General features: G+C 38.5%; 1 protein-coding gene across 5 annotated transcripts in view; it reads right to left on the reverse strand.

The window, feature by feature from the left end:
* LOC100740171 (protein couch potato) overlaps nt 1–24,515 on the reverse strand; it is a 185,713-nt gene that overhangs the window by 14,692 nt on the left and 146,506 nt on the right. For 4 of the 5 annotated variants that reach the window (XM_012384053.3, XM_033320056.1, XM_003488452.4 and 1 more), the window contains exons 6-7: nt 11,243–11,376; nt 4,958–5,166 (exon numbers count right to left, since the gene is read on the reverse strand). In XM_012384053.3, the coding sequence (XP_012239476.1) occupies nt 4,958–5,166; nt 11,243–11,376 (343 nt within the window). The remainder of the gene's footprint in view (nt 1–4,957; nt 5,167–11,242; nt 11,377–24,515) is intronic. The other variant, XM_024366758.2, reaches the window with a different exon arrangement.

Genomic DNA, 24,515 nt, shown 5'->3' on the forward strand with positions numbered 1-24,515 from the left:
AGAGAGAGAGAGAGAGAGAGAGAGAGAGGAAATACGGCTGATTCGGCGCTGACCTATATCGCTCTCTTAAATTTCTAGTCGCGTAATTGTTTCCAGAGCGGAGTATGGTAGATTTGTCATTTCCAGTTCACCGCACTATGGCCCGGATGTTCTTGTAAAAATTCCACAATTTTGTCCATGATGATAACTAATGTTTGATCTTTAATTTACCATCTTGCGATTCTCTATGGACCCGCAGATACGATAAATCTGTGTTTCGTTTAAGGGAGATTAGTAAGCGCGGTATTTCTATAGAAATTTCGTATTTGTATTATTCATTCATTCGAGCTGAATCGAATCGATTTGAAGAAGATCGATCAAACTTTTGGAGGTCGCGGAACTAAAACAAATTTGTCATATAGAGTGACTGCAAAAAATGTTTGCGCATATCTCTATTTTCTAGCCAAGCGATTTTTATCAGCTTCTACGTTTTAGTTTTGTACGAATCATCGCTATGTGATACGAAACTTTATGTTCTTGGATTTAATCGATTAGTGTGCAAATACTACGATAAATAATGGCGTGCAAATGCTTTTTGTAGTCACTGTGTATCGAGGCATCGAAAGAAAGAATCTAACGATTAAACTATATTAATTAATTAAATCATATAACGATCAAATGTGCACAAAAAATTACACATTAATGCCAAGATCTTTTAAAAATCTAAGTCAATTTATATAACAAATTGTGGATACACCTGAAACGCAGTTTCCTTCCGTTGTGTGTGACGGAGTTCCCCAACTTATAATCCTCGAGAGGTTGCCGTAACAGAAGGCTTAAATTGTAATTAGCATCCTAATGAAAGCAAGCCTTTCTTTTATAAAAAAAAAATTAGTAAGGAGAAACTGGTAATAATTAGTAACGAGAATTACATACCATAATTAAACATAAATACTTATATAAATAACACCTATACCAAGAAACAAATTGGAAACGAATTAAATGAAATATAAATAAAAAATCAGGTATTTCGCGATAAAACAACCAGTAAATAAGTTGCCGCGGTCAGGAAAATGGGTCGATGTCTTTATCATCGTATTCGTTGAAAGGATAAAACGATCTCTTCACCGCGGTATTCATACGTTATCCGAGACATGGCAAAAAGTGATAGATTTCAATGGAACACGCTTCGATTAATCCTTCGAGCACGAGTACGTTTTTATAAATCGTTCCCTCCAAACGCAAAACGATGGCAAATTCAACGCAATTATCGATACGCGACGTCGCTCGCCAACGACAGACGTGTTTCGCGAAATTTTCGTTTTCTCGTCTATCGACGGCAGTCGTATTTAAAGGGTTAATGCCGTTAAAGCGTTCTTATCGTATTAAACGTATTTTCGTAAAAGGTCGCGAGAACTTATTCATACGGCTGACAAAGAGAGTAACGCGCAATGAAAATACCGAAACCCGAAAAGGAAGAAAATAGAAGTCGATCGACGTACGAGACGTCCGGTTCGAAATTAAAATCGCTGAAGGCTGAACGGGGTCGAGTCATCCCCCTATACCAGAAACGAGCTCGCCATTCACGGCGTAAGCGAAACTGCGGGCCAACGGTACTTGTATCGCGATGAATGAACTGGATATGACGTCAGTCGTCCGTATCTGACGCAACGTGTTCCGTATCGATTTTCTCTTTCGCATCGGCGCCGAAATAGCCGACAAGCATAGAAATCGCGAGTCGAACCGCGTCTCTCGGCGCGCCAGTTTTTTCTCGCTTTTCTTTTTCGATGCTTTCTTCTTCCGAGGTTAAATCGACATCGATGCTCCCGTTTTCCCTCCTTCGGTCTTTCCTTCTCCCCGAAACGAGTCGTCGATCGTTAAAGAACGCGGGCGGAGACCAGCGAAATCGAGCGGTTTATCGAGGTCAAACGCGCTACGTCGAAGGAAAAGAGCGAGAAAGATAAGAAGAGCGCTGCCTCCGCGTTTTGCATAATTAACACGCAGAATCTCGTTATATCCGCGAATCTCCGGTTTGCGCGTATGAATTCGCAAATAGCTGCGCGAGTTGATTAAACGCGTTTGCATACGCTCGGACGATGTTTACGTTTCTCCGTTTGGGCAGATTTTCGTTAATCCGATTGTTTCTCGCGGAGAAACTCGGTGTTAGTTTGTTTCCCGTTAAACCGTTCGAAGTCGATGATGCGCCAGATGCAGTCCGTTCGAAATATTCGTCGACGCGTACTACGGTCCTTTTACTATGATCGTACCACGAAATTTCTATAAATTTCTTTCCGTGTTCCCTAAATAGAAATGGTCGCGACTAATGAATTATCGATTATTCTAAATGACGTTGACTGTTTACTGGAGAGATATGGAAAGAATTTCCCGGATGCAAGCAGACGCGATCTAACACGCGGTCGAACGCGTGTACTCGGTGTCGTGGGAAGGTTCCGCATGACGGGGCAGGCAAAAATAATTTGCTACGCGACCGCGAAGCGTAATGTCCGCCGGAGATAACATACTTCGAGACTATTTGCTCTCGTATCCGTACATGCATCTGTACACAGAAAACTACGAGTCGAACATCGAAATACATTTCACGATTAGCATCAATTTTTTCCGTTCAATTTCAAAGTTTCTTCTTGTAATATGCGCCGAGTATTCAACGTAATAATTGAAATTTTAGTAAAATTGAAAAAATTAATCTTCACGCGAGTTTGAAAGCAAAGATACGAATTAAAATTGTAGGATGAGCGTGTCGTTTATGGAGCTTCTATTTTGAACAGAAAGACTTTGAAAATCAACGAAGCATGGCGTGGTTGTTTGACTGATTTGACTCGGTCTAATAAATCTCGTCGCACGCTTTCGAGATTATGCACGATAGAGAGACCACTGGATAACGCTGGATCGAAGCTGGATATATTCCTACGGGTATTAAATATTTTATTTATTTTTTTTTTAACACTCGAGATACGCGATTTTTATATTGCAAATAATTTTCGAATAATAGCTAGAATAATCATTTTTCCAAGTACGAATCGATATCTTTTTTATCGTTTCTATCGCCTCAATCTTTCTTTGATCTGTGAACTTTATTTTGTATTTTACAAACGTTATATCGTCGCGCGTGTAGTCAATGATTATATTTAATACTATATCTAGGCTTGAAATAGTAAAAATAAGATTCTTATTTACATACGTTATTAAATCTACAATTACAAATTTTTCGAATCTAAAGTCAAACCACACCCAGTTTTAAAGACGAAATCAATGTTTTCTAATCGAAGCTTCTTATAAAATATAATCGCACTTTCTACAAACGTTTCGTACAATTTTAATTCGTCTTTTTCTACAAAATGATTATCCAAATTCGAGTTATAAAATTTTCTACATCCGCAGATGGTCTGGCGCGAGAATTATTATATTCGAAGTTGTGAAATTGAATATTTAATTCTGTCTGCCCCAACCACGCGTTCTCGAAACGTAATTTACGAGGTGTAACGCGTGTCGCGATAAAAGTCTCGCGTGTCAATTAGCGCACGTGGCGTAGAGTCAATTTTAGCGGACCGCGCCTCTGATTTCGTTTTTGGAGGAGGAATTTGTTCGAGAAGTCATTATTTTAATCTACGCAACTTCCACCAGCTATTGTTGGACTTTTTCTGTTCTCGTTTTCGTTACCGGTACAAGTTTCTTCTACCTGATTAAATCCGGAAGACCAATCGTATAAACACAAATTTTACACGCGTCTGAGTTTTTCTCGTGAAATCGTTCGTGATCGAAGATCGGCGTTACCCTGCCAGGATGCTAAATTCGTAAAATTCGTAGATTTACCGTAGAATTGTATCAGCGTAGGAATATTTTTACTTCTCTAACTACAAAAATTTGTATAGAATTATTATTGACCACAAATATTGGTAATAATATTTCTACGCTAAAAATGTTAAAAATTATAGTATCGCGTAAAAAGTTCTTAATATTAAATACCACGTCAGGTAGAATAATTTGCAATCTACTCCGATAAATGTTTATTATTCCACTCTATAGGAAAGATAATGTAGTTTGAAAATCAGGTATATTTGTATAGTAAGAAATTATATCTTGAGCACCGATTGTAAATTCCGGAGATTTGATATTTCCCCTTCTTTTTAGAGATTATTTTATTTGCTTAGAGTATCGATCATTTAGGCGTAATTGGTTTAGAAAAGCCGAGAAACTTGAAACTGGTAGAACTCTCGTAACAAATTTTTTCTGTAACAAGCCTAACATGGACAATTGAAATCTCATACTTTTCTAAACCTACGTAACCCACAATTTCATTTATAATCCAAACGAATTATTTATTTCCAATCGTTCGACCAATTATTTTATCTATAATCTCACTCGATGAATTTGCTTATAATTATTTATTCTAAATCTGCATACCCTACAATTTCATTTACAACCCAAATCAATTATTTACTTATTCCCAATCCTCTGACCAATTATATATTTCATTTACTATCTTAATCAATAAATATCGATCAATCAATAAATTTCAACCTAACTATCTATGAACCTACCTATGTGTACATTTCTATCTATTTATATAAATTTCAATCTTTTAACTCTCTCGATCGATAACCCTAAAGCATCGATAGTTTGGTTTTACAATACAGACACTACCGATCTCATGTCCAAACTTCTCGATATCCGTGCAACACATACCCCGGCCACAATTTGGAGTCCTTCGAGTCTGTTTGCTATTCTTATAAACAGCGACCGCGAGTCTGTCTCGCGGTTGAGTTTCACGAAACTTTTCTAAAGCCTCGAGAAAATAAGGATCGTACGCTGGAAATATACGGAGACAGAGGTACGCGTGTATGCACAGCACGCGACGCTTGATGCATAATAAAAAGAGTCGAACGGACAATTTTTGTTCGGTTCGATAGCTGTAAAGATGGAAATAAAGGGGTTGCGAACGATTGTGCGTATTTCTAACCTGCTGAAGATGTCCTTGAGCTCGTGCTCGGACACGAACTGGCCGAGGTTCGCCACGAACAAGGTGGAACAGGGCGCGTTGCTCACTGCTATGTTCGGCTGGGACGAGGGTGAACCTACCGGCGATGCCAGTGCCGGCGAAGGTAGGAAATGGGGCAGCGACGCGTGTATCGACGTCAGCGTCGTAGGATGCGGCAGAGACATGGGCGCCTGGAAAAAGAAAAACACAAATTTTTCAGCGTTATTCGCGATCTTCGACTCGATTCGACTCGATGTTGGGCATTCGTGTGTAGCTCTGGCTCGGTGAACGACTCTGTTACTTGAGAATATGAACGTTTTCGTGCACGTTATATTTACTCGCATCATTGTAATTTTATCGTTTCGTCCCCTCTATTTATTAGATTCTTGTATTTATTTACTATTACTTTCTTCCTCTATATATATCTTTACGTACAGGTACCTCGATCTATATATACAGGGTGTCCCATTCAATCATCAATCACCAACGTTGCATCTACGCTACGTTTCATCGATCCCTTTTTCAATTAATTTGCATCCTTGAATTTTTGTATATTTTTCAATATCCTGCATCTGAGAGGAAATTCCAGAGAATTCGACTAATATCTTTCACATCGCTTTCATTTAGACTTAAAAATTTTATGAAATTGCAGGAAGCTAAAGTATCTATAAATTACGATGAACTAATGTTCGGTCTTTAATGGTTTAATTACTCTCCTATTTGCGATGATACTAAGTATGTTTCAGAGAGGAGTTGCGTGGTATCGAGGACGTACTGCGTTTTTATCTACTCGATGCTGCGATGATCTTAAAATGTTCTGTAAAGGTGATATTAGAATTTTGAAACGGACCTCCATTTTTTATTACGTATTCTTGTAGCTTACATTCAGACGTTTTCGAAACACTAGAAACTCGCGTTTTTCGCACTATCCGTTACCGATACATTTACTTGAAAATTTAACGTTATCAAACGTTATCCAATGTAATAATAATAAATAATTGTTCATAACGCTATCATCGATACGGCATTGTCGAAACGCGAGATTACAGTTTTTTAACACGTCCAAAATAGTTTAGGTAATTTCTTGTGTCGCTTTGTCGAATTTGAAAATTTATATTTCACTCTCTTGTATCATCACAAATAGGAGAATAATCACGAGTTAGATTAGACACTCTGTATGTAACGATCTCCATTTTGGCGTTATTGCGAAGAAATAGACTCGGTTTTACAGTAGTAGCTAGATTCCTATTTATATTTATTGAATACTAGATTCCTGCACGGTAGAATTCCATTTACCTGAAGTTTCCTGGGGGATAAGCAGTTTATACAATAGCGGTTCATTAATTTTTCACGCAACCAAGCATTTTTCCTTCGAGCAACTGAAACTCGCGTTCAGATCGACGATCGCAATCGAGGACGGTTTAGTTAGTCAGGTATTAATTAAAAATTCGTTCCTATAAATGCAATTCTACTCTACTTATACTTATTTATCGTTAGATTACGAATGTTTATACATTTTTGTGAGATTTAAGGATGCAGGACAAAGTACGCGTGATGTCCAAAAGTATGCGAAAAGTTCAAAGTACCCGTTACGACGTTTGCAGTTGCTGAGACAAACTGAGAAAAATTACATATTTAGTTGAAAGATACGAAAATTTGTTAGAGATTGGAGATTAAAAACGTTATTTGGCACGTTTGGAGATACAGAAAAATTTTCTAGGAAATTGAAAGCGACCGTTTATTCCGTACAAAGGGATAAGAGAATTTCCATACAAAATGAGTTCTATTTTCCATTTTGGTTTTAAAGTGGTGAAATTTACAGTGACGTTGTATCGATCGTAGTATTATACGTTTCGCATTCTTCGTTCAGATCTCAGTTGTGTTCGAACCATATTTAGGTCGCGTCTAAATCAATTAGAAAAGGTTAATCGCAGTTAACGATCTTAAGAACGCAAGAATAACCGTATAACTTGATTTCAAAAAAATGTCAAAGTACATAGTCGATTATTCGAGTTTCGCGCTTTCATATTCCCAAAAGTAACAGAGGCGTTCACGAGCTTCGTTTTACGTTTCATGCCTTATTTAACCACGTCTACTCTTCGACCTATCTAAACGTCCACAAAAACGAACCAAGTCTATTTCTACTTTCTTTTTTCTTCAAATTACTCTCGCATTTTTCTTACAATATTTTTTTTTTTCAAGAAGAATCCCTGACGCGGTAACACGGTGTACTTATGTATAAACAACGAATGACATTAATATCGCCTAATACTTCGCGATTTACGTACAATTTAGATGTAATCGACGAAACAACGCAGGCCTGTACCACTGAAACTAAAGTCCATGACCGAGTTACCGAGCGTGGATTAATTAACGCAAGAACCGTGTTAAATACGAATGCAGCATAATTTGCAGCAACGTTACAAGAAGCGGCTTCGCGATTAACGATCGAATAACCGAGAAATAATCTCGGCGGTCAGCCGGATTACTTTTTATTCAGAAACGCGCGAGTCCATAACCACTTTGTAATTTCAAGTCCAATTATTTTCCGAAAAGTTATCTCTCGTAAAAAATACTATCCAAAACTATCTGGTTATTTCCTTACTCGAGGCAGAGACGATGGTGCATCTTTACCCATTTATGGCAGATTAAAAATCGCAGAGATACTTGCAATGTACATAACTGCTGGAACGGTTGAACTCTTTGTTAGGATGGAATAGAATCATTGAAATAATTTGACCGTTTATTAGGATAATTCGACTAATCCAAATTCTTCAGGCGGATATTCTTGAATTTTAGTACAGGACTACAATGCGTATTGTGCAAAAAATGTTTGAGATATTTGAATTCGAGCAAGACGTGCTGCGGAAATTCTTGCTAGAGCGTACCGTGTCGCGCAATCAATTCGCAATTTCACGTCGTAACATATCGTTGTTACCATAATGCCCGTGTAATTATGTATTGCGCTACTTGTTTCGGAAATCCTGTATTGCTGCATCGTTGCTGCGTTTTCTTTTGTCGAGCGTTGCAAAATCGACTGCTCGACCTGCCTCGATTTTCTTTACGCCGAAACATATCGCGAACCAAAAAGTGAAATCCCGAACAAAAAGTACTTTTATTCGTAAATGATGATAATTTTGTCCACGGTATGAAACTTATTAAAAACGAAAGTATCTTTATTCGTAAATCGCGATGAATAGCCTCCACCTCGAATCAAATTATTATGCAAATACCTTCGAGCGTGTCTTAACACTGCGGTGAACGTTATTATTGTAAAATAAATCAAAGGAAGAAGGATTTTGAATAGAAACTTATCGAAGACGAGAGTATTTGTATCGATAAACCGCGATGAACAGTTTCCGCTTCGAAAGGAATTTTTACATAAATATTTTCCAGCGTTTTTTTTCCCAACGATAACAACGAATACAAAGAAGTTCTTTCAATGGACACTCGTCGAGCAGGAAAGTATATTTTTTTTATTCCCAGATAATAACGAATAATATTTCGATTCGAAAGGAATTTTTCTTTTTAATGCAAATTTCTCCGACCAGCTTTTTTTTTTCAACGATGTCACGAACAGAAACGGAATTAGGAAAATCTCGAGTCACTATAGGAACTCTTCTGAAAGCAGAACGCAAAAAGTTCGCGAGTGAAATATTCTCTATTTAGCCGAGCTTTCGCCTCGTTATCACGTCAAGCGGATTCCGTGGAACATTTTTATTTCGACCGAGGAAAATAGTGGTATTTACAAGCGGTTGAAACGGCCGTTTCAGGTCGAACCCGAGATGCTTCTCTCTCGTATTATAGAATTAAATAAACGTCAATATTTATTCGTTTAATGTTACCGCCTATAAAACTGAACGTCAACCGTCCGTCTTTATTAATTCAGCGAAAAGTTAAACAGTTTTCAAGCGTCGTCTCTTTAATACGATCCCCTTTCTTTCCTTTACGCTCCGAAGTTCTTTAATTACGTTGCCAATCTCACTGAAATCCGCTCTATCGTTTAGGTAGTAAATAATCGAACTGATAATCGTGAAACAATAGGAAATACGATGTTTCCGTTGGATGCTTTAACGGAAAAACTTTTTTCCACGTGCAATTATTTCGCAATTAGTCGATCGAAATGATAGCAGATTTGTCAATTATCAGGTTCTGTGCCGCGTGGGCGCGTCATTGACTCGACCCACGTTCGATATCAAACGTAAAACTTCCGTTGAATAACGAAATATGACGGTGGTGTAAGATACCTGACTTTCACATTTGCAACGTCGAACGAAGAGCGAAAGAAAGAGGAGGAATACCGCGAAACAGTTTTATCAAAAAAATCAATATCCAGTTATTTAGGTGGTTAATAAACAATGACATTCTAGTTTTAGTTGCCACCGACAAAATATTTAGACGCCGTAAAGTAACGATATTGGATCTAAAAATTGCCCTTATCTTTCAAACGATTAAATTATCAACTGTTTTTGAAACACGATTCCAAATTACTAAATGTATTCTACGTACAATACAAATTCCTCGATTGGCAATCGCTTATTTATCAATCAATCGTTAACCATTGATCGGTCTTTTCGATCGGTCTTCGATCTACAATTAAGACGAAAGAAAGGAAGAAGGGGCATAAGAAACAACAAATCAAAATTATCTCTATCATTTCCACTCGAGTCGTCACGTTCGACACGTTTCCGCGACTAACGCCGTATACCGTTTGCGATTTCTGTTACATCAAAACGAATGTATCTGGAAGCATCTCGTTCGAAAAACCTTTTTTCTCTTTAATCAAACCTGCTTTCACCATTCGATTTATTTCGACACGCGGAATCGGCCTATTTTCGGTTCTGTTTAAAAAACAAAAGAAAAAAACAAGTCGAAATAAAAATTGCCACGATACACGACGGTCCACCGAACGATCGTAGCCCGCTTAAAACGTTTTCAACGACCTTTAATTTATTTTGACCAGGGGTACAGTCACTCCACTTTCAAATCCTTTTTTCCCCAGTTTTTTTTTCGCTACGGACAAACATTTCTCGATCGGACGAATTTTTCGTTCTATCAGTCAAAAGCATATATTTGTTGTTGTTGTTGTTGTTCTTGTTGTTGATGTTTTTGACTGATATTTTTCCACGTTGTCACGGTAGCCGACGAAGAAAAGCTGTTCGATACGGTTTGGCGATGGTGCGTGATAGGTACCCGCGTGAACCTGGTACAGAACTAGGCGATATTAAAAATCAATAGGTGCTGGCCGTTTCCCCAATTCGTACCCGGTTGTACCAGCATCGTTCTTACTTGCCGTTGAGAAATCAGCCAGACACGGTGCCTGCCTGAAAATTTCGCGATACACGGGAAACAAGGAACGGGAAGCAGAAAGAAACGAGAACGAACAGAAGGAAGAAATAATTTCTTCTTATTTACGACGGGATTTAATAGTCGCGATAATTAACCCGCGGCCGTAATTAACTTCCGCGAGCTTTACTTGCAAGGAAAGTCTAGAGGTCTTAAAATCGATATCGTCACGCTCGCGATCGAGTAACAAGCGGCACGAGCGATTCTTTCGCCGTATTCGTCTTTCATTTAAGCTGAAAAAGACGCCGTGTTTCCGTCTTTGACATTTAGACGGTCCTCTTTGCAGGGTTTGTGCGATATCTACATAGAGTAATTTCGCTTTGAGTTGTTGTACGAGTTTGTGTAACTTTTGGGGTAATTTGTTCGAATACTCTGTTACGTTTTAGATGTCGTCACGTTCTTTCGAACACCAACGTAGCCAATTATTGTCGGTTTTTAAGACTTTTCGTCATTCGTGTTTTCGAACGTATCGACGAACGATACGTCTAATTTGGCTAGTGGTTAGATAAAGTAAGACGAATGGATTACAGGTTGTTCGAATTCTATACGGAGAATGACACTGTGAAAGAAAATAAAGATAATCGATAGAATCGAGTTGCGAGCGTTGATCGTTAAAATCTAGTTAATTGCATTTAATCGACTCTGTGCGCGTGACTGCGGAATTTAATCTACGATACGTAAAATACGTTGTTCTGGACGACGTGCAAAGAAGACGGACCGTATTCGAACACGTTACCCCGTCGTTCGAACCAGGTCGAGCCGTGGTACGCTGGTTCTTGGCGTTCACTCTGCGTGCGTGTCTACCTGCTAGATGTATCGTATAATAATCGAGTATAACGATCATGTATCACTAACGTGCATCGGGGCGCTCGTCGGCGGCTCCAGAGCTTTGTCTGCAGATAGTCAAAGATAGGAACGTACGGGGACCTGAGGATGTAACGCCGGATGCACCAGCGTCGCGTGTTGCAGCGTGCCGGGTAATTCGCCAGCGGTCGAGTATGCCAGTGGATGGTGCCACAATTCAGGACCACCAGGGAAGAATGGGCTCCCTAGGTCTGTAATAGAATACACAATTAGAAATCGTCTCTTAGACAACTAAACGTTCCGAATGGAACGATCGACGACAACATGCTTTCCAATAATTCGAATACGTATATAGAACAGAGATACTTTATCTTCGTTATTTTCTCAATGTTCGCCAGAGTTTCGTCTTTTCTCTTTCTTTCGACGAAGCGGCGTAGAAACTCGCAGGTAGATATACGTAAGTGAGAGATTTGGAGGAAAAGTAATACGGACGATGAAACTTTTGCTTTGACAAAATATCGCGACCGACGATCGACGGGAGAATAGAAATTTCATTTGTAACAAGTTGTAATGGAAAAGTCTGGTCGTCTAAATCTTGAATTTTTTTTAAATTTTTGTAGAAATATGCAGGTTCAAATGCACGCTGTCTAATATCGAGATACATCGTGTAATCAAATTTTATAGAGAGGTATGGATTTTAAGTAGAGATGGATGGAAAAACGAGGTAGTATTACTTTTCCATCGATAACGAGACGTATTATTAATGACAGTAATTGGCTCGAACGAGCGACGTTACAATCGCGAATATAATTTATGTGTAATTTGATTTCAATTGTAAAAAAGTCGGAAATGTTATGTAAAATTATACGATTACAATATCTCGCGATTTCGATGATAATATATTTCCTCTGAATCTTTAAAATACGCTCAAATGTTACTTGATCGTGTTTTTCTTGATAGTTCACGGTTCAACGAGTAATTTATTCGGCGTGTAGTTTATTCTTGATGAAAAGGATTGCCAGTCTTTATCGATCTGTTTGTATCGTTTTGACGGAGTAGTTCAAGGTATTGTCTTGTACAGATCAAACATGTTAGAACGCGTTAGAACAAACGCGTATCGCGTTAATTTCTTCGTACTTTTCCGATCGATATTGTTCTCCTTTACGAGGAATATTTTTCGCGATACCGTTTAAGTTCTAATTAAACTAATTTTAGTTTGCGATAATTTCATCATCTCGAATTTGGAATTGAATTGAATTGTACGAAGAGTTACATCGACGAATAACGAAAAATTGCATTAATTAATAATTTTATCGAATACTGCTGCTTAAAATTTCAAACCGATAAGTTTCGCATTAATTCTCGAGAAAGATGATCAAATTTAGAAAACTAGGCAATTACCTTTTTGCTCGATCGATAAGCACATTGTTCCACGACCATGTTAACCAATGCTCTCTAGTTGAATGAAAACCTTTGAATCGCAAATCAATCGAAGTACCACTATGCTATACGCAATTCGAATCATTATCGCGAAACAATTCCAATTGTAGCCAATCAAAACATTCCTATTCGCATACGTATCTAATGGACAACGTGACACAATACGATTGTGTACGTAGTGGAGTGTAATCGTTCGTCGTCCAGGTTTACGTTTTAATTAAAAAAGAAAAGAAAAGAAAAGAAAAGAAAAGGAAAGAAAAGAAAAGAAAAGAAAAGAAAAGGAAAGAAAAGAAAAGAAAAGAAAAGGGGAGAAATAAGAAATCACGTTGATAATTATTCATAAATGCCATTACTGTCATTATACCATGTTTTATTTAATATTTCTTTCCACCTACTTTCTCCTTGTCTACGTATTTGTACGACGCGTAATTAGATCGGTCGTAAGTTTCTACGCCGCTATAAATATCAAGATTATTAGTAGATTGGATAGTAATAAAACGACGCAATCATCGAACGTAATCACTGGTAGGCAAGAAATATGAATTTCTTGGAATCACGAGTCGGAAAAGATTTAGAAACGGTGATCAACTGTACCGAATACCAGTCGTCGAATTTTGCTACATTTCGTTTTGGGAATGGCATCGATTCGCCTAACTCGTTCGTTCGAAGTTTTATTCGTAAACTGTTTGTTATATCAGAAAAATGTTACGCGAGAAAGTAATAATAATAAAACGAATGCCATTTAAATCTTTTATCGAGTCAGGAGTTTTGTATTAACGGAATGTATAACGTTTCGTACCGCTATCACAACGATTTGATAAAGCATCGCACGCTAAGTAAACAATTATTACAGAATTCGACGAATTCGTACATTTGTCCGACTAAGTCCTGACTCGAGACACGAAATATTCGTAAAATATACTCGAACTACCAGTTGACGAAGAACTGACTATCGTACCGCGCGTGTCTCCCAATTCCAATTTTATTCGAATTTTTCATGTAACAAACACTTTACGCGATTGTACGTTACGTTATCACGATATAACGAACAGCGTAATTAACGATAATAATAATAATAGCAATTTAAAGCGATCGCGCGATCATCTCGAGTGGATGCGATGCGAAAATCGCGGGAGATAAATTTTATATCCTAACGAGTAACAATTACGCGTCTTTGATGACTCGCCGACGCTATACGATCTTTCGTGCTTTATTAAAAATTTATTTTTCTTCTTACGATATCGAAAGTAGTATAGTACGGTAGTAGAGTCCCAACTTCTTTCATAGATCACTTTTATAAACAATAAAAGGATTTAAGGAGAGAGAGAGGTACAAGTACACGCGTTATATCGTTGCCACGATTTAAAGATTTTCATATTCGTATCGCATTCTCCTTCGAACTTTTTAATTCATAACCTCGAAAACTACAAATTTTCGCTCTTCTTAATCTCTTTCGCCAACAATTTTTACAAGCGATCGAAAGATTCAGTGAAAAAGTGATACGAGTAGACGCATATGCGAGTTTCTCTATCGTTTCCGTGACTTAAAAGTTCGAATATTTACAGCGACTAGAAAACGTATTTCTACGTTATCTTATTCTCCAACGGAGCGTCCTTTTTGTCAGGTTCTACGTTTCAATTTCGTAGTATTAAAATTTTGTAGCCGCGTGAAAGTGCTACCAAACGATACGAAACTCGATGTACTTGAACTTAATTAACTAGTACGTATAAACGCTACAGTAAATACCATCGTACACCACATTTTCCTTCGAAACTCTTAATCGATCCTTTTATTTATTTATCGTAATCCCTTCTTTCAGTTTAGATCGACTAACGTTACGTACAACTAACGTTAAGGTTAATTCATCATCTGAAAAATCACAAATCGCCGATTCTCTCTTACTCAAGATCTTTATTTCCAAAGCCTCCAAGTAAGAAAAAAGTATAAAGAACTTTCGCGTAACGCGAGGAGGATTTCTAGGGTTGGTCGTTTGCCACGGAACCGTTCGGCTCCCCTTTGAGTCTCGCCTCTTCTTTACCCTCGGCGAACCGGAAGTGCTCGACACTTGCACACGTAAGTATTGTATTCGCGGCTACACCGAGCAGGCAGTGTCTAGCCGTCCCGTGGCAAAATCGATGAAAATCGGCGTGCAGCGGCTTCCACGGAACCGTTTGTTTCTCATGACCGACGATACGTCACGAACAGGCAATTATTCCAGAAAGATCGCACAGAGTGGCCACGGTTGCGCAACAACCGCCGCTCTTTTCATACAACGTTGCAGAAAACGTTGTATCGCGAGCTAAGATCTAGAGCAACCTGGCAGCATCGAACTTTATAATTAATCGTTCTGTTGCTGGCCACGAATCACGAGCGAAAAAGTTCAGAGACGTTTTCTTGTTTCTCGAGCTGCGCGTTTCAGCGTTTTTGTTCGACGAGTGGCTTAAGAATTTCACGAAACGTGATTTTTATCGGGATGATTTATGGAGATGGTAGGTGGTTGCTGATAACAGACTGATACTTGCGGCTGCTCGCGGTTTAACGATAAATGTTCACCGACGATGACCGATTCGCGATTTTCTAGAAAGTTCGGTACGAATGCTTGGAAAGTAGAGCCGCGAAGCGATGACGGAGTAGGAGAAATTCTCGCAAGTGCGATTATTCGTTACGTGGCGATAGTTGGATTCGTGGAATACGATCTTAGGTGGAGTAATTTTGGATGTAAAGCGATGCGAGATTACCGTCGTAGCCCGAGTATTTCATCGTTAGATTACATAGAAAAATTCCTTAGAACAATTTCCTTCCATTTTTTTTTCTTATCAGATCGGATAAGAGATAATCTTTCTATACGCCGGCAGACAATAGTAATCGTCCCTTCGAAGTTCGACTAATTTTCTTTTAAATTCTCTCCTTATTAAGATCCATTAAATCTCGCGGCTGAATGTTAATGATTTTGATAATCTGCTAATTACGTATCGTTAGAGAGTCTGGCCTGTTAACGAGCTACTTTTATGCATTTTTAATAGTAGCCGCGTTTCTGTTCCAAGAAAGATGGCGTATCTAGGATGGCCAGCGCCTCGCAAAAAAGCATCGTCTTTGTATAACGCTGCGTCGCGATCGGACGATGGAGATGCGCGTGGTTCAACCTGGCTGCATCGTGCTTTGTAATTAGTGATTTTCCTGCCACCTGGGGGAATAACTAATTTTTCGCGGAATTTCTTTTATAATCTACTCTTTCCACGAACGCGCAACGGTTCTTCGGCAAGAATTCGCGAAAGTTCCAAAGTTTCGAGTTACATCCAGTTATATTTATTACGATTATATATTTATTTGGAACAATAATTGCGCATTCGGTTAACCTGAATTTCCGATACAAGAATTTTTCTCTGTGTACGCCATTTGCTTATCTTGCAACTTCCATCTTCTAATTTCGATAATAATTCTAATCCGCGACGATAATAGCTGCTGTGCTTTTAATTTTGCTAATGAAATTAAGAATTTTAATCCCTTCGACTTCCTCGATTATCCTCTATTCTTATCTATACCATCGATACTATTCATCGTTTGTACAAGAAAAGGTAATGAAACTCTACCCTTTTCAATTTTTCTCATAAATTTTCCACTTACGAGAAAATCCTTGGCAACTAATAACGCGTAACGAACACAAGAAAGGGAAGAAGAGGAAAAATGATTTTTCGATGGGTAGAATGGAGAAAGAGCGAGAGGTGGGAAAACGGTAAATAATTGAGAGGCACGTCACACCTGCACTGGCACCGGTTTTTACCACACGCCAACGGGGCTTTTCGTACGTGGCAGGACCTTGCGCTTTATTGATTTTAGGCTGACCCACGGATTCCCACGGCGAACCCGTAAGTTCCGACGAGCGTGAGTGCTTACTCCACGCTGTTTTCCTCCGTACGCTTTTCACCGGTTTTTCGAGTAATTCAACCGCGAAAGGCCGTCGAACTTTTTATCGCCGCAAAGCACCGAGGGATGCTTAAAGGTCAGACGAAAAACGTCGAAAGAACTTACCGAAAAAATGAATCAAATTCGTGGAATTACCGCGTCTTACGCTTCGTTATGTGCTCCACGCGTATTGTAACTACGCGATTTAAAACTAGCGACAGGTACTTACAGTTTTAGTCGGATATGACGCGTAATCGAGATCGAAGGATTAACGATACCTGCGAGGACCTAAGCGAATCTGAGAAATCACGAAACTATCAAAGTATACGGAGATTATTCCCTTACTGGAAACGTTGGACCATGAAAAATCGGCGTTCGATATCGTAATAACACATATCGTTTTTTAATAATTTCATATTCCGATCGATCTTAGCTTTCGTACTGTAATTACGTCTGTTGTTGTTCCATTCTATGGGTGCTATGAACGGTTTCACGTTTCATTGGCAAAATTAAAATCTCGAAGAGAAAATATCGACCATAGAAAAATAAACGTCGAGTACGTTAAAAAGATCAAATTTCCGCATTTCGTACGTAAAATTGAAAACTCGCGGAAACGATTATCACAGATTCCAGTTACCATCAAAATCATGGCACGAACGTTAAAAAACAACCAAATGATGTAACGTAAAAACAAGGAACCGACATATTACTACCTCTTAATTACGAACAAGATCGATAGAATCGATTTTAAAGATTATTATCGTATAATATTATTTTATATAATAATCGTATCAATTTTATATAATATTATATAACAACGAATATCGATAAATAACAAGGAATATTATATAATTCTAAAGGCTAGTAAAATAAACGCTAAACGTAAGATTAAAATTCCTAGCCTTATTCGCAAAATTAAAAGCTTCCAGGGACAATTACTCCGGATTACGATTATTGTCCAAATTAAAGAATGAAAAAACTGCCAAGTGACGTAATTTAATGCCAAAGAAGCTAGATTACTGCATCGTGATTACGAAGAAAATCGATCGAGCGAAGGAGTAGCTTGTTATTTTTCCACAGGGACTCGATAGACACGCGCGCTAGCCAACAACGTTAAATAAAATGTTTAGTTAACGCGCTCGTTAACGCGGACGGCATTGAAGGTATCTAGAGTGGAAGAAGCAGCAGAGAACAGGCGAATAGAGGTTACGAGACACCTTTGTTTCATCAAAAACCGGAGAATCTAATATCATCGTAGCTGTGCGGCGACACAAAGACGAAACGTATGAAACGCGAACGGTCGTGTTTGAAAAACATTTGTACAACGGAATGCAAAACCGGTCTAACTCTTCGCTACGCGTTTGCGTTGAAATAAAGGCAAAGGAACCGAGTTAAATCCACGCAACTATCTTCCTCGTTCTCTTCTCTTCTCTTCTCTTCACTTCTTTTTTTCTCCAACTCCCTTTTTTCTATACTACTTCCTCTTCTTCCCTCTTTTACGTTTAATCAGTCGAATCGTTCGACACACGATATCACTTTTTTCCCGACGTAGTTAAACGATGGCGATATAATGGAAAATGCGAGTAAAGCGGAACGATAGAACGAATTGGCAAAATGGGATTTATTACGCTCGAGTCGAAACGGTTTAGATGCCAAGAACGTTATTACGAACGTTTCAAAGAGATTCGTCGTTTAACAAAAATTCATTGTTTACCGTTTGTCGGATCCTTCTTATCCGTGGCGTACATACGATAATCGTTCCTCTATGCGATTTATTTCAACGAATATAAATTTTAACGTTTTGTAAAAGAGATTGCTAAAAGAGGCTACTGAAAAAGAATTCCTTACGAGAGGAATATGTCCGATTAGGTCTGATTCGACGAGCATCCTTAGCGCACGCGTCGTTATAACTCCTATAAGGATCAACTCGAGAGATTTTCCTATTTATTATCTTTTATCCTAGGAAGAATACGGAAAATTAAAGAAATTGACAATCCAGTTTCAAAGTGTCGTCATCTTTGTCTTACTTATTGCTTCTCTTCTTATTCTCTCACGCTTTAGAATCGACTTGATCCTAAAATTAAGAGTATCTTCGATTCAATTACGCGCGAAATAGCCAGAAATTTCGCGAAACGAAACGAAAGTCTTTGTTCCTTCGAGCAAGTGTGTTCGTGGATTCCACCGAATGTTACCGAAACACGAATAAACGCACGTACAAAGTCTTTACGCGAAGATTTATACAGATTCGTTGTAAAAAATGCCAAAAAATGCAAAGCGCGTTATACGGTGGAACAGTTCCCTAAGTAGCCAGACCATAATAAGCGCGAAATCGTGTCGATTTGTCGCGATTATCGGTCACGATCGCTTCGATCGCGTTTTCGTTGCCTATCGTGTACGAACAATAACGCATGCATTATTTATGCAGCGACGAACGCGCGTCTACGTTCTCGCACGAAAAATGCACGGTCGAGTAAGTTTTCGCACGCCACAAGGTGAACTGTTCTACGTCGAAGGTTGTCGTTGGTTCGCTCGATATCCACGTATGCACGAGAATCTTGCGCAGCTGGATTTTAAACGACATAACCGACATAAACAACGACGCGACCTCGATATAGTCTGTTCGACGTATCCTTAGTTTACTAGAAGCGTGATATTTAAAAAATCGCGAATTCCGTGCTATTTGCAAAGAAATTTTCGCGCGGTGAATAAACTCAGAGACAAACGACTAAGGTTATTAATAATTGAACGATAATTACGTATCTAAATGGGAAAGTTGAGAAATTTAGGAAGAATCGTTTTAACTTCAGCGAGATCCATTACCGTTTGATTTTACGGTGTTAATTGTCAGCGCGTGAAAATGCGAGGTTTTCCCCTCTCTGTGTTAACTATTAATAGGTTTGCTCGTTAGTATTCTAGTTTCAGTGGAAAATTATTGTCTGACTTAACTTTGCTTCCTCTTAATCTTCTTAAGTTCCCCCTTTGGGTTCGTAAAATTTGGAATTAAAGTCCAACTGGGTTTTCGTGGGAAAAATACGAGTGTGCATGTATATATACAGGGTGGTTGGTACAAGCGGAAAGGGGATGATTCTACGCGAAAAAAGAAGTCGAAAATATAGAATAAAAATTTTTCGTTCGAGGCTTTGTTTTCGAGAAAGTCGACTTTGAATTTTCGCTCGGTACGCGTGCGGTACGTTATAACGGATCTCACTGTAGATCGTTCGAAATTTTTGGCAGGAACTTGTATCGTCGAGTTTCTGTCGTTTTACTTTCTATTCCCGATGATTTGTACGATAGTTACTCCTTGCAATAATCACTCCAGAGTCTTTTAGGGAGAAAAGGAATTTTTCCACTGCTTTGTTTATCACATGGTCCGAACAAGTTCAAGATTTAGGTCATAATTTCGCGCAATTTTTCCACTTTTAACGCAAATCTCCTTTTTGTAACGAAGAACCGCATTCACGTATCCTTGCGAATATCGAGTAAAACAGAATTATTTTCTTCGACTGCCAGTTGTTCGCCTCATGCACCTTTAATTCGAACGTTGTGCCGGTTATCTGGCACGGTTAAAGTAAACAATTGACTTTCTAAGAGATTGAAACGAAAGGACACCGAGTAGTAGGATAAACGTATTCATAAAAAATCAAAAGTATGCAAATGAAAGAGTTGTGTGGGGTACTTTCTACAAAGGCGGTATTCCTTCGCCGTAAAACGGATCGAAACTGCCGTACCATTTTTTGACGACGTATAATGCGTGGCATTTATAAAACGAATCGCACCGTTGATTTTTAGATTAAATACGCCGTAAATCAGCGACAAGTGGGATATTTTATGCGTCTCTCGTTTGACAATTTTTCTATAAAATTTTGTTACCAAGTATTCGAGAGAAATTAATTTGTACGCGTAATACAAATTTGGTTAAAAACCATTTGAGGAAGATTAAATGGCGCGCGCAATATAAATCTTCTTAAAAATTACGTAAAAGAAATTAAACGCTACGTCTATTGAAAATTTACGTTAAACAACTAATTTATAAATCGTACTAATTTAACTAATTTATAATAATATGTATACATATTACGTAGTCAAAGTCATTAATAGTTAGGTAAAAATAAATCTATCTGTACGCGCGTAACAAAAATTTCATGACAAAACTTTCTTTACCATATATTTACATCTACTTGTTTCCTTATTCCGACGACTGTTAAAAGCGTTAATGAAAAGAGTACACTTTTTCCGGAAGCGTTTAGACGTTCCTCGATCGAGATACCCCCACAGACGTGCCGAATCGAAACGGATTACCAATTATTTTCAATAACGGTTTACGAGGTCGTGACGAGCTTCGGCTCTCGTGGGACTGCCCGTTTAATCGATCCCACGTTTCCACGTAGCTCGATGTATATATCGACGATCGAGGAACGTTTTCCCTCGCGCGATTCTTAAGCCAGTTTCCGCCATTCCGACGCAGGAGTTTCTCGCATGAGTCACGGTTTATTAACACGGCTGGCCGAGCACGTTCCGAGTATAATTGTTCTACTCGTTCGCGGTTACGAGCAGTGCAATCACCGCGAAAAATCGCTTCTCAGCTTTTGGAAAAATTCGCGGACGCAGCTAAGCGAACGTCGAAGAACGTGCATGCGTATGGGCGACGATTACTCGTTTTCATCTCTTCTTCGTATAATACACGCACGACGTAAAAACAGGATCTAAAAGCGTATTGCGATATAATATCGTATGTAAAGTAACTTTGAATTCTAAAATAAAATTACGGTAAGAAAAGATACTTTTAAGTAGATTCGGATGCGGACGAACGACGAAGCTTCGTAGACACACCGCTCTAATTAGTCGAAACGTCTTACGCAGCATTTTTCGATTTTTCGATATAACGCGTTGAAATGTTCGAAGTCGCTGTTCGACGTACGACGCAATGGCCACAAGAAAGAGAGCGAACGTGTTCGAGCAAATTAACGAAAGAAAAACGCTTGGATCGTGGATCGTAGTCGATATCCGCAACAGTTCCACGTATTTTATACCTTTTAAGAAACTTGTAATCGTATCTTTTACCTTTGAACAAAGTTGTATCGTACAGCTTGTTACGAAATAACGAGGAAGTATTTTTGAATCGTAGGAAGAAGAAACGACCCAGGTTTCAACTTATTTCAGTTTCGAAATGGTAATTTCAATTAAGAAGAGCAGTGTAGTATTTCGATACATAATATATAATCTCCGTATCTCCATCCATGCTCCAGAAAAATATGGATTGGAAAATAGAAGGCCTTTTTACCTCTATTGTTTCTTTTTCTCGGTTCATGGAGATTAACTTCTATTTCCGTGTTAGTCGCATCAACGAATGGGCCGACGCTTCGTAGATTTAAGCTTTTAGTTTCTTTGCGCAGATCGAATTTCTCTTTTCGCTCGAGATGGAAATAAGAAACCTGTCAGTGTGCTCCGAGTATCGATCGAAATTGAACTAAAATCAACGAAAGAACGGGTATACGCGAAGGAGACCACGCCTAATTAGACGCAAAAAACTATTGCCAAATTATTCGGCTAATCTTGTCTCCGTAAGATCAACGGCGATTTTAAACGATCGCCGTTGATCGGCGATACGACGAGTTGTAATACGAGGTAAATAGCAACTCAAAAATCAGACTGTGTACATATCTAATAGAATCTCAAACTATCGCGCAAAGTAGCCGATGTGAAACCAAATTCTTAAGATCGCCGTTCCCCTCAACGATATTCAAATTCTATATTTAAAGGCACGAAAGTAGCAATAACCAAATAACCAGGATATCGAATCGAAAACAAACCTAGCTTTAACTATTTGCGAAACAGAAGCTACCTCGACGCGATCAGCGGTAATCGAATTTTTTCACTGGTTTTGGGAGCGAAGTACGTTGCTCTACACCCACGTCTACGTCAGGCTATATTCTCATCTCATATCGTCCGAGGTAACTTTTTCTTTTCTCGCTTATTTCCATCTCTTTGCGTTCGATCGCCGCGCGAAACACACAGACGCCAACCGCGCAGAGGAAAGGATGTTCTCGGTGCGATTTTTATATCGGCCACTTACCAACACACTTCGATATTTTCGAAACGCGCACGCTACAGGAATTGACGTTTCAATTACACCGTCGATACTCCTTTAACCGGATCCTTCCTCTTTCTTTTCGTTTTCATCGAGAGATGAAAGGGGGTTTTCCAAGGGGAGAATTGGCCGACGTTCTCGACGAGAGTACACGGCCGGCTCTGCGTGGGAAATTCGACGCACGCCTATCGGCATAACGCCCGAAATCGAAGTAGCTGCGACTTTTCACGCGGAAATCGCGCTATTTTTACCGGGGCGCTCTCAATAATTCAACGCACAGTCCGCCAAGGTCTCGATGCTCGCCCGATTCTTTTTCTCCGATAGCTTTCGCGCCTCCGCGTCTCCTATACGCGGATCGACCGGACATGTTTTATTCACAAGTAGCCTCTCCTGCAACTTCTTAAGCGTTCGATTTAACCAACTTTTTTTTCCTATCTCGTGATTCGATCAGGTAACTTTGTTTCGCGCTACTTCTGCACCCATGGACGCTCTTGTGAAAAATTCAGCTATTATTCACTAGCGAAGTTTTACGAGTTACGAGTTACGGATCACGGACGTTAATAAACGGATCGCGGACTTTTGCGCGTTTATAGGAAATTCGAAAGTGCTGCGTAGGATGCGCGTAATGTGAAAAAATGTATAAGATATTCGAAGTATAGTCAGCGGTTTCTGCGATACTTGGTGAACGAAACAATTTTCTCGAAAATACGAAACATCGTTCTCGAAAATACGAGCTTGCGTGAAAATCCACAGTCCGTTAATAAATATTTTTATACAACGGTGTAACAAATTTCACGATTTGAGGTTATACGAGTAAAGCGATTATTCTATTCGATGAAAAACGAAGAAAGAAAAGCCTGTAACCTACTGTTACTACGACTTGTAACTCGTCAATTTACTGATATCGTTAGTTGAGAAATTATCGTGCAACTTTTACAAGTCACAAGTTAAAACATTGCCGATGCTAATAAATACGTTCATACAACGGTAACGAGTTTGGTAATAAAACAAATACAATTTTTCAAGCAAACGATTACTCCATTCGATGAAAGATTCTAGAAGTCTATAATCTGTAAATAGTAACTTGCTAATTTCCTAATACAATTGCTCGATGAATTATTACGCAACGGAGGCTTGGTACGAAGAAGACGCATATTGGGTGAACGTTTTAACGTCCTGTTAACTAAGTGTACGATTTAACCAAGATCTTCCTAAATATTTTTTCTCACGACATTTCTCAAAATAATATTATTGATATATTTAAAACGTGAGGTATTCGCGTCAATTAAATTTTCCAGAAAATTGATTATTTAACGTAATGTAAAATTATTTTTGTGTCAATTTCATGATTTTTCGTGGCATTCCACGATTTCTACAGTTGAGATAACAAGCGAATATCAAAATTTTATCGAAGTAGATTCCGTAGATAAATTGCAAATAAAGAACGAAACTAATCTGGAAAATATTAAAAATAGCATCTGGGTTAAGGGATATTTAACGCTTTAAAATTTACCGTTTTGCCACTGTAGATTCTAATATTAGTAGAGCGACGGAGTGACAAGTTCCTTTTCCTTCTAATCTTATTTTCGAATTATTTATAAGTAATCGCATGGGATCGCTTATTAAGTTGCGAGAATAAATCTATTTTTTGGTTGATCGAAATATTCCACTTAATAAGTTACTGGTATTTAGAAACTGGTAATTGAAAACAGAATTTAAAAGGAATACTTCTTATCACGATCTTTTATACTACACTAGTATTCCGTAATTGGTAATACTTTACACGATATTTATACTATTATACAGCTACGACAATTTTACGTAGCAATTTCTAGACGAATCACGAAATATTATTATCTTTTTTTACAACTAATAACTTTCGAATCGTCGAAAGTGCTCCATAACGAGTTCTTAGATTTTGTCATTCACAAGGAATTATGAAATATACAGAGTGGTTGG

Source organism: Bombus impatiens, unplaced genomic scaffold, assembly GCF_000188095.3.
Source record: "Bombus impatiens unplaced genomic scaffold, BIMP_2.2 scf_0233, whole genome shotgun sequence".
Lineage (NCBI taxonomy): Eukaryota > Metazoa > Arthropoda > Insecta > Hymenoptera > Apidae > Bombus > Bombus impatiens.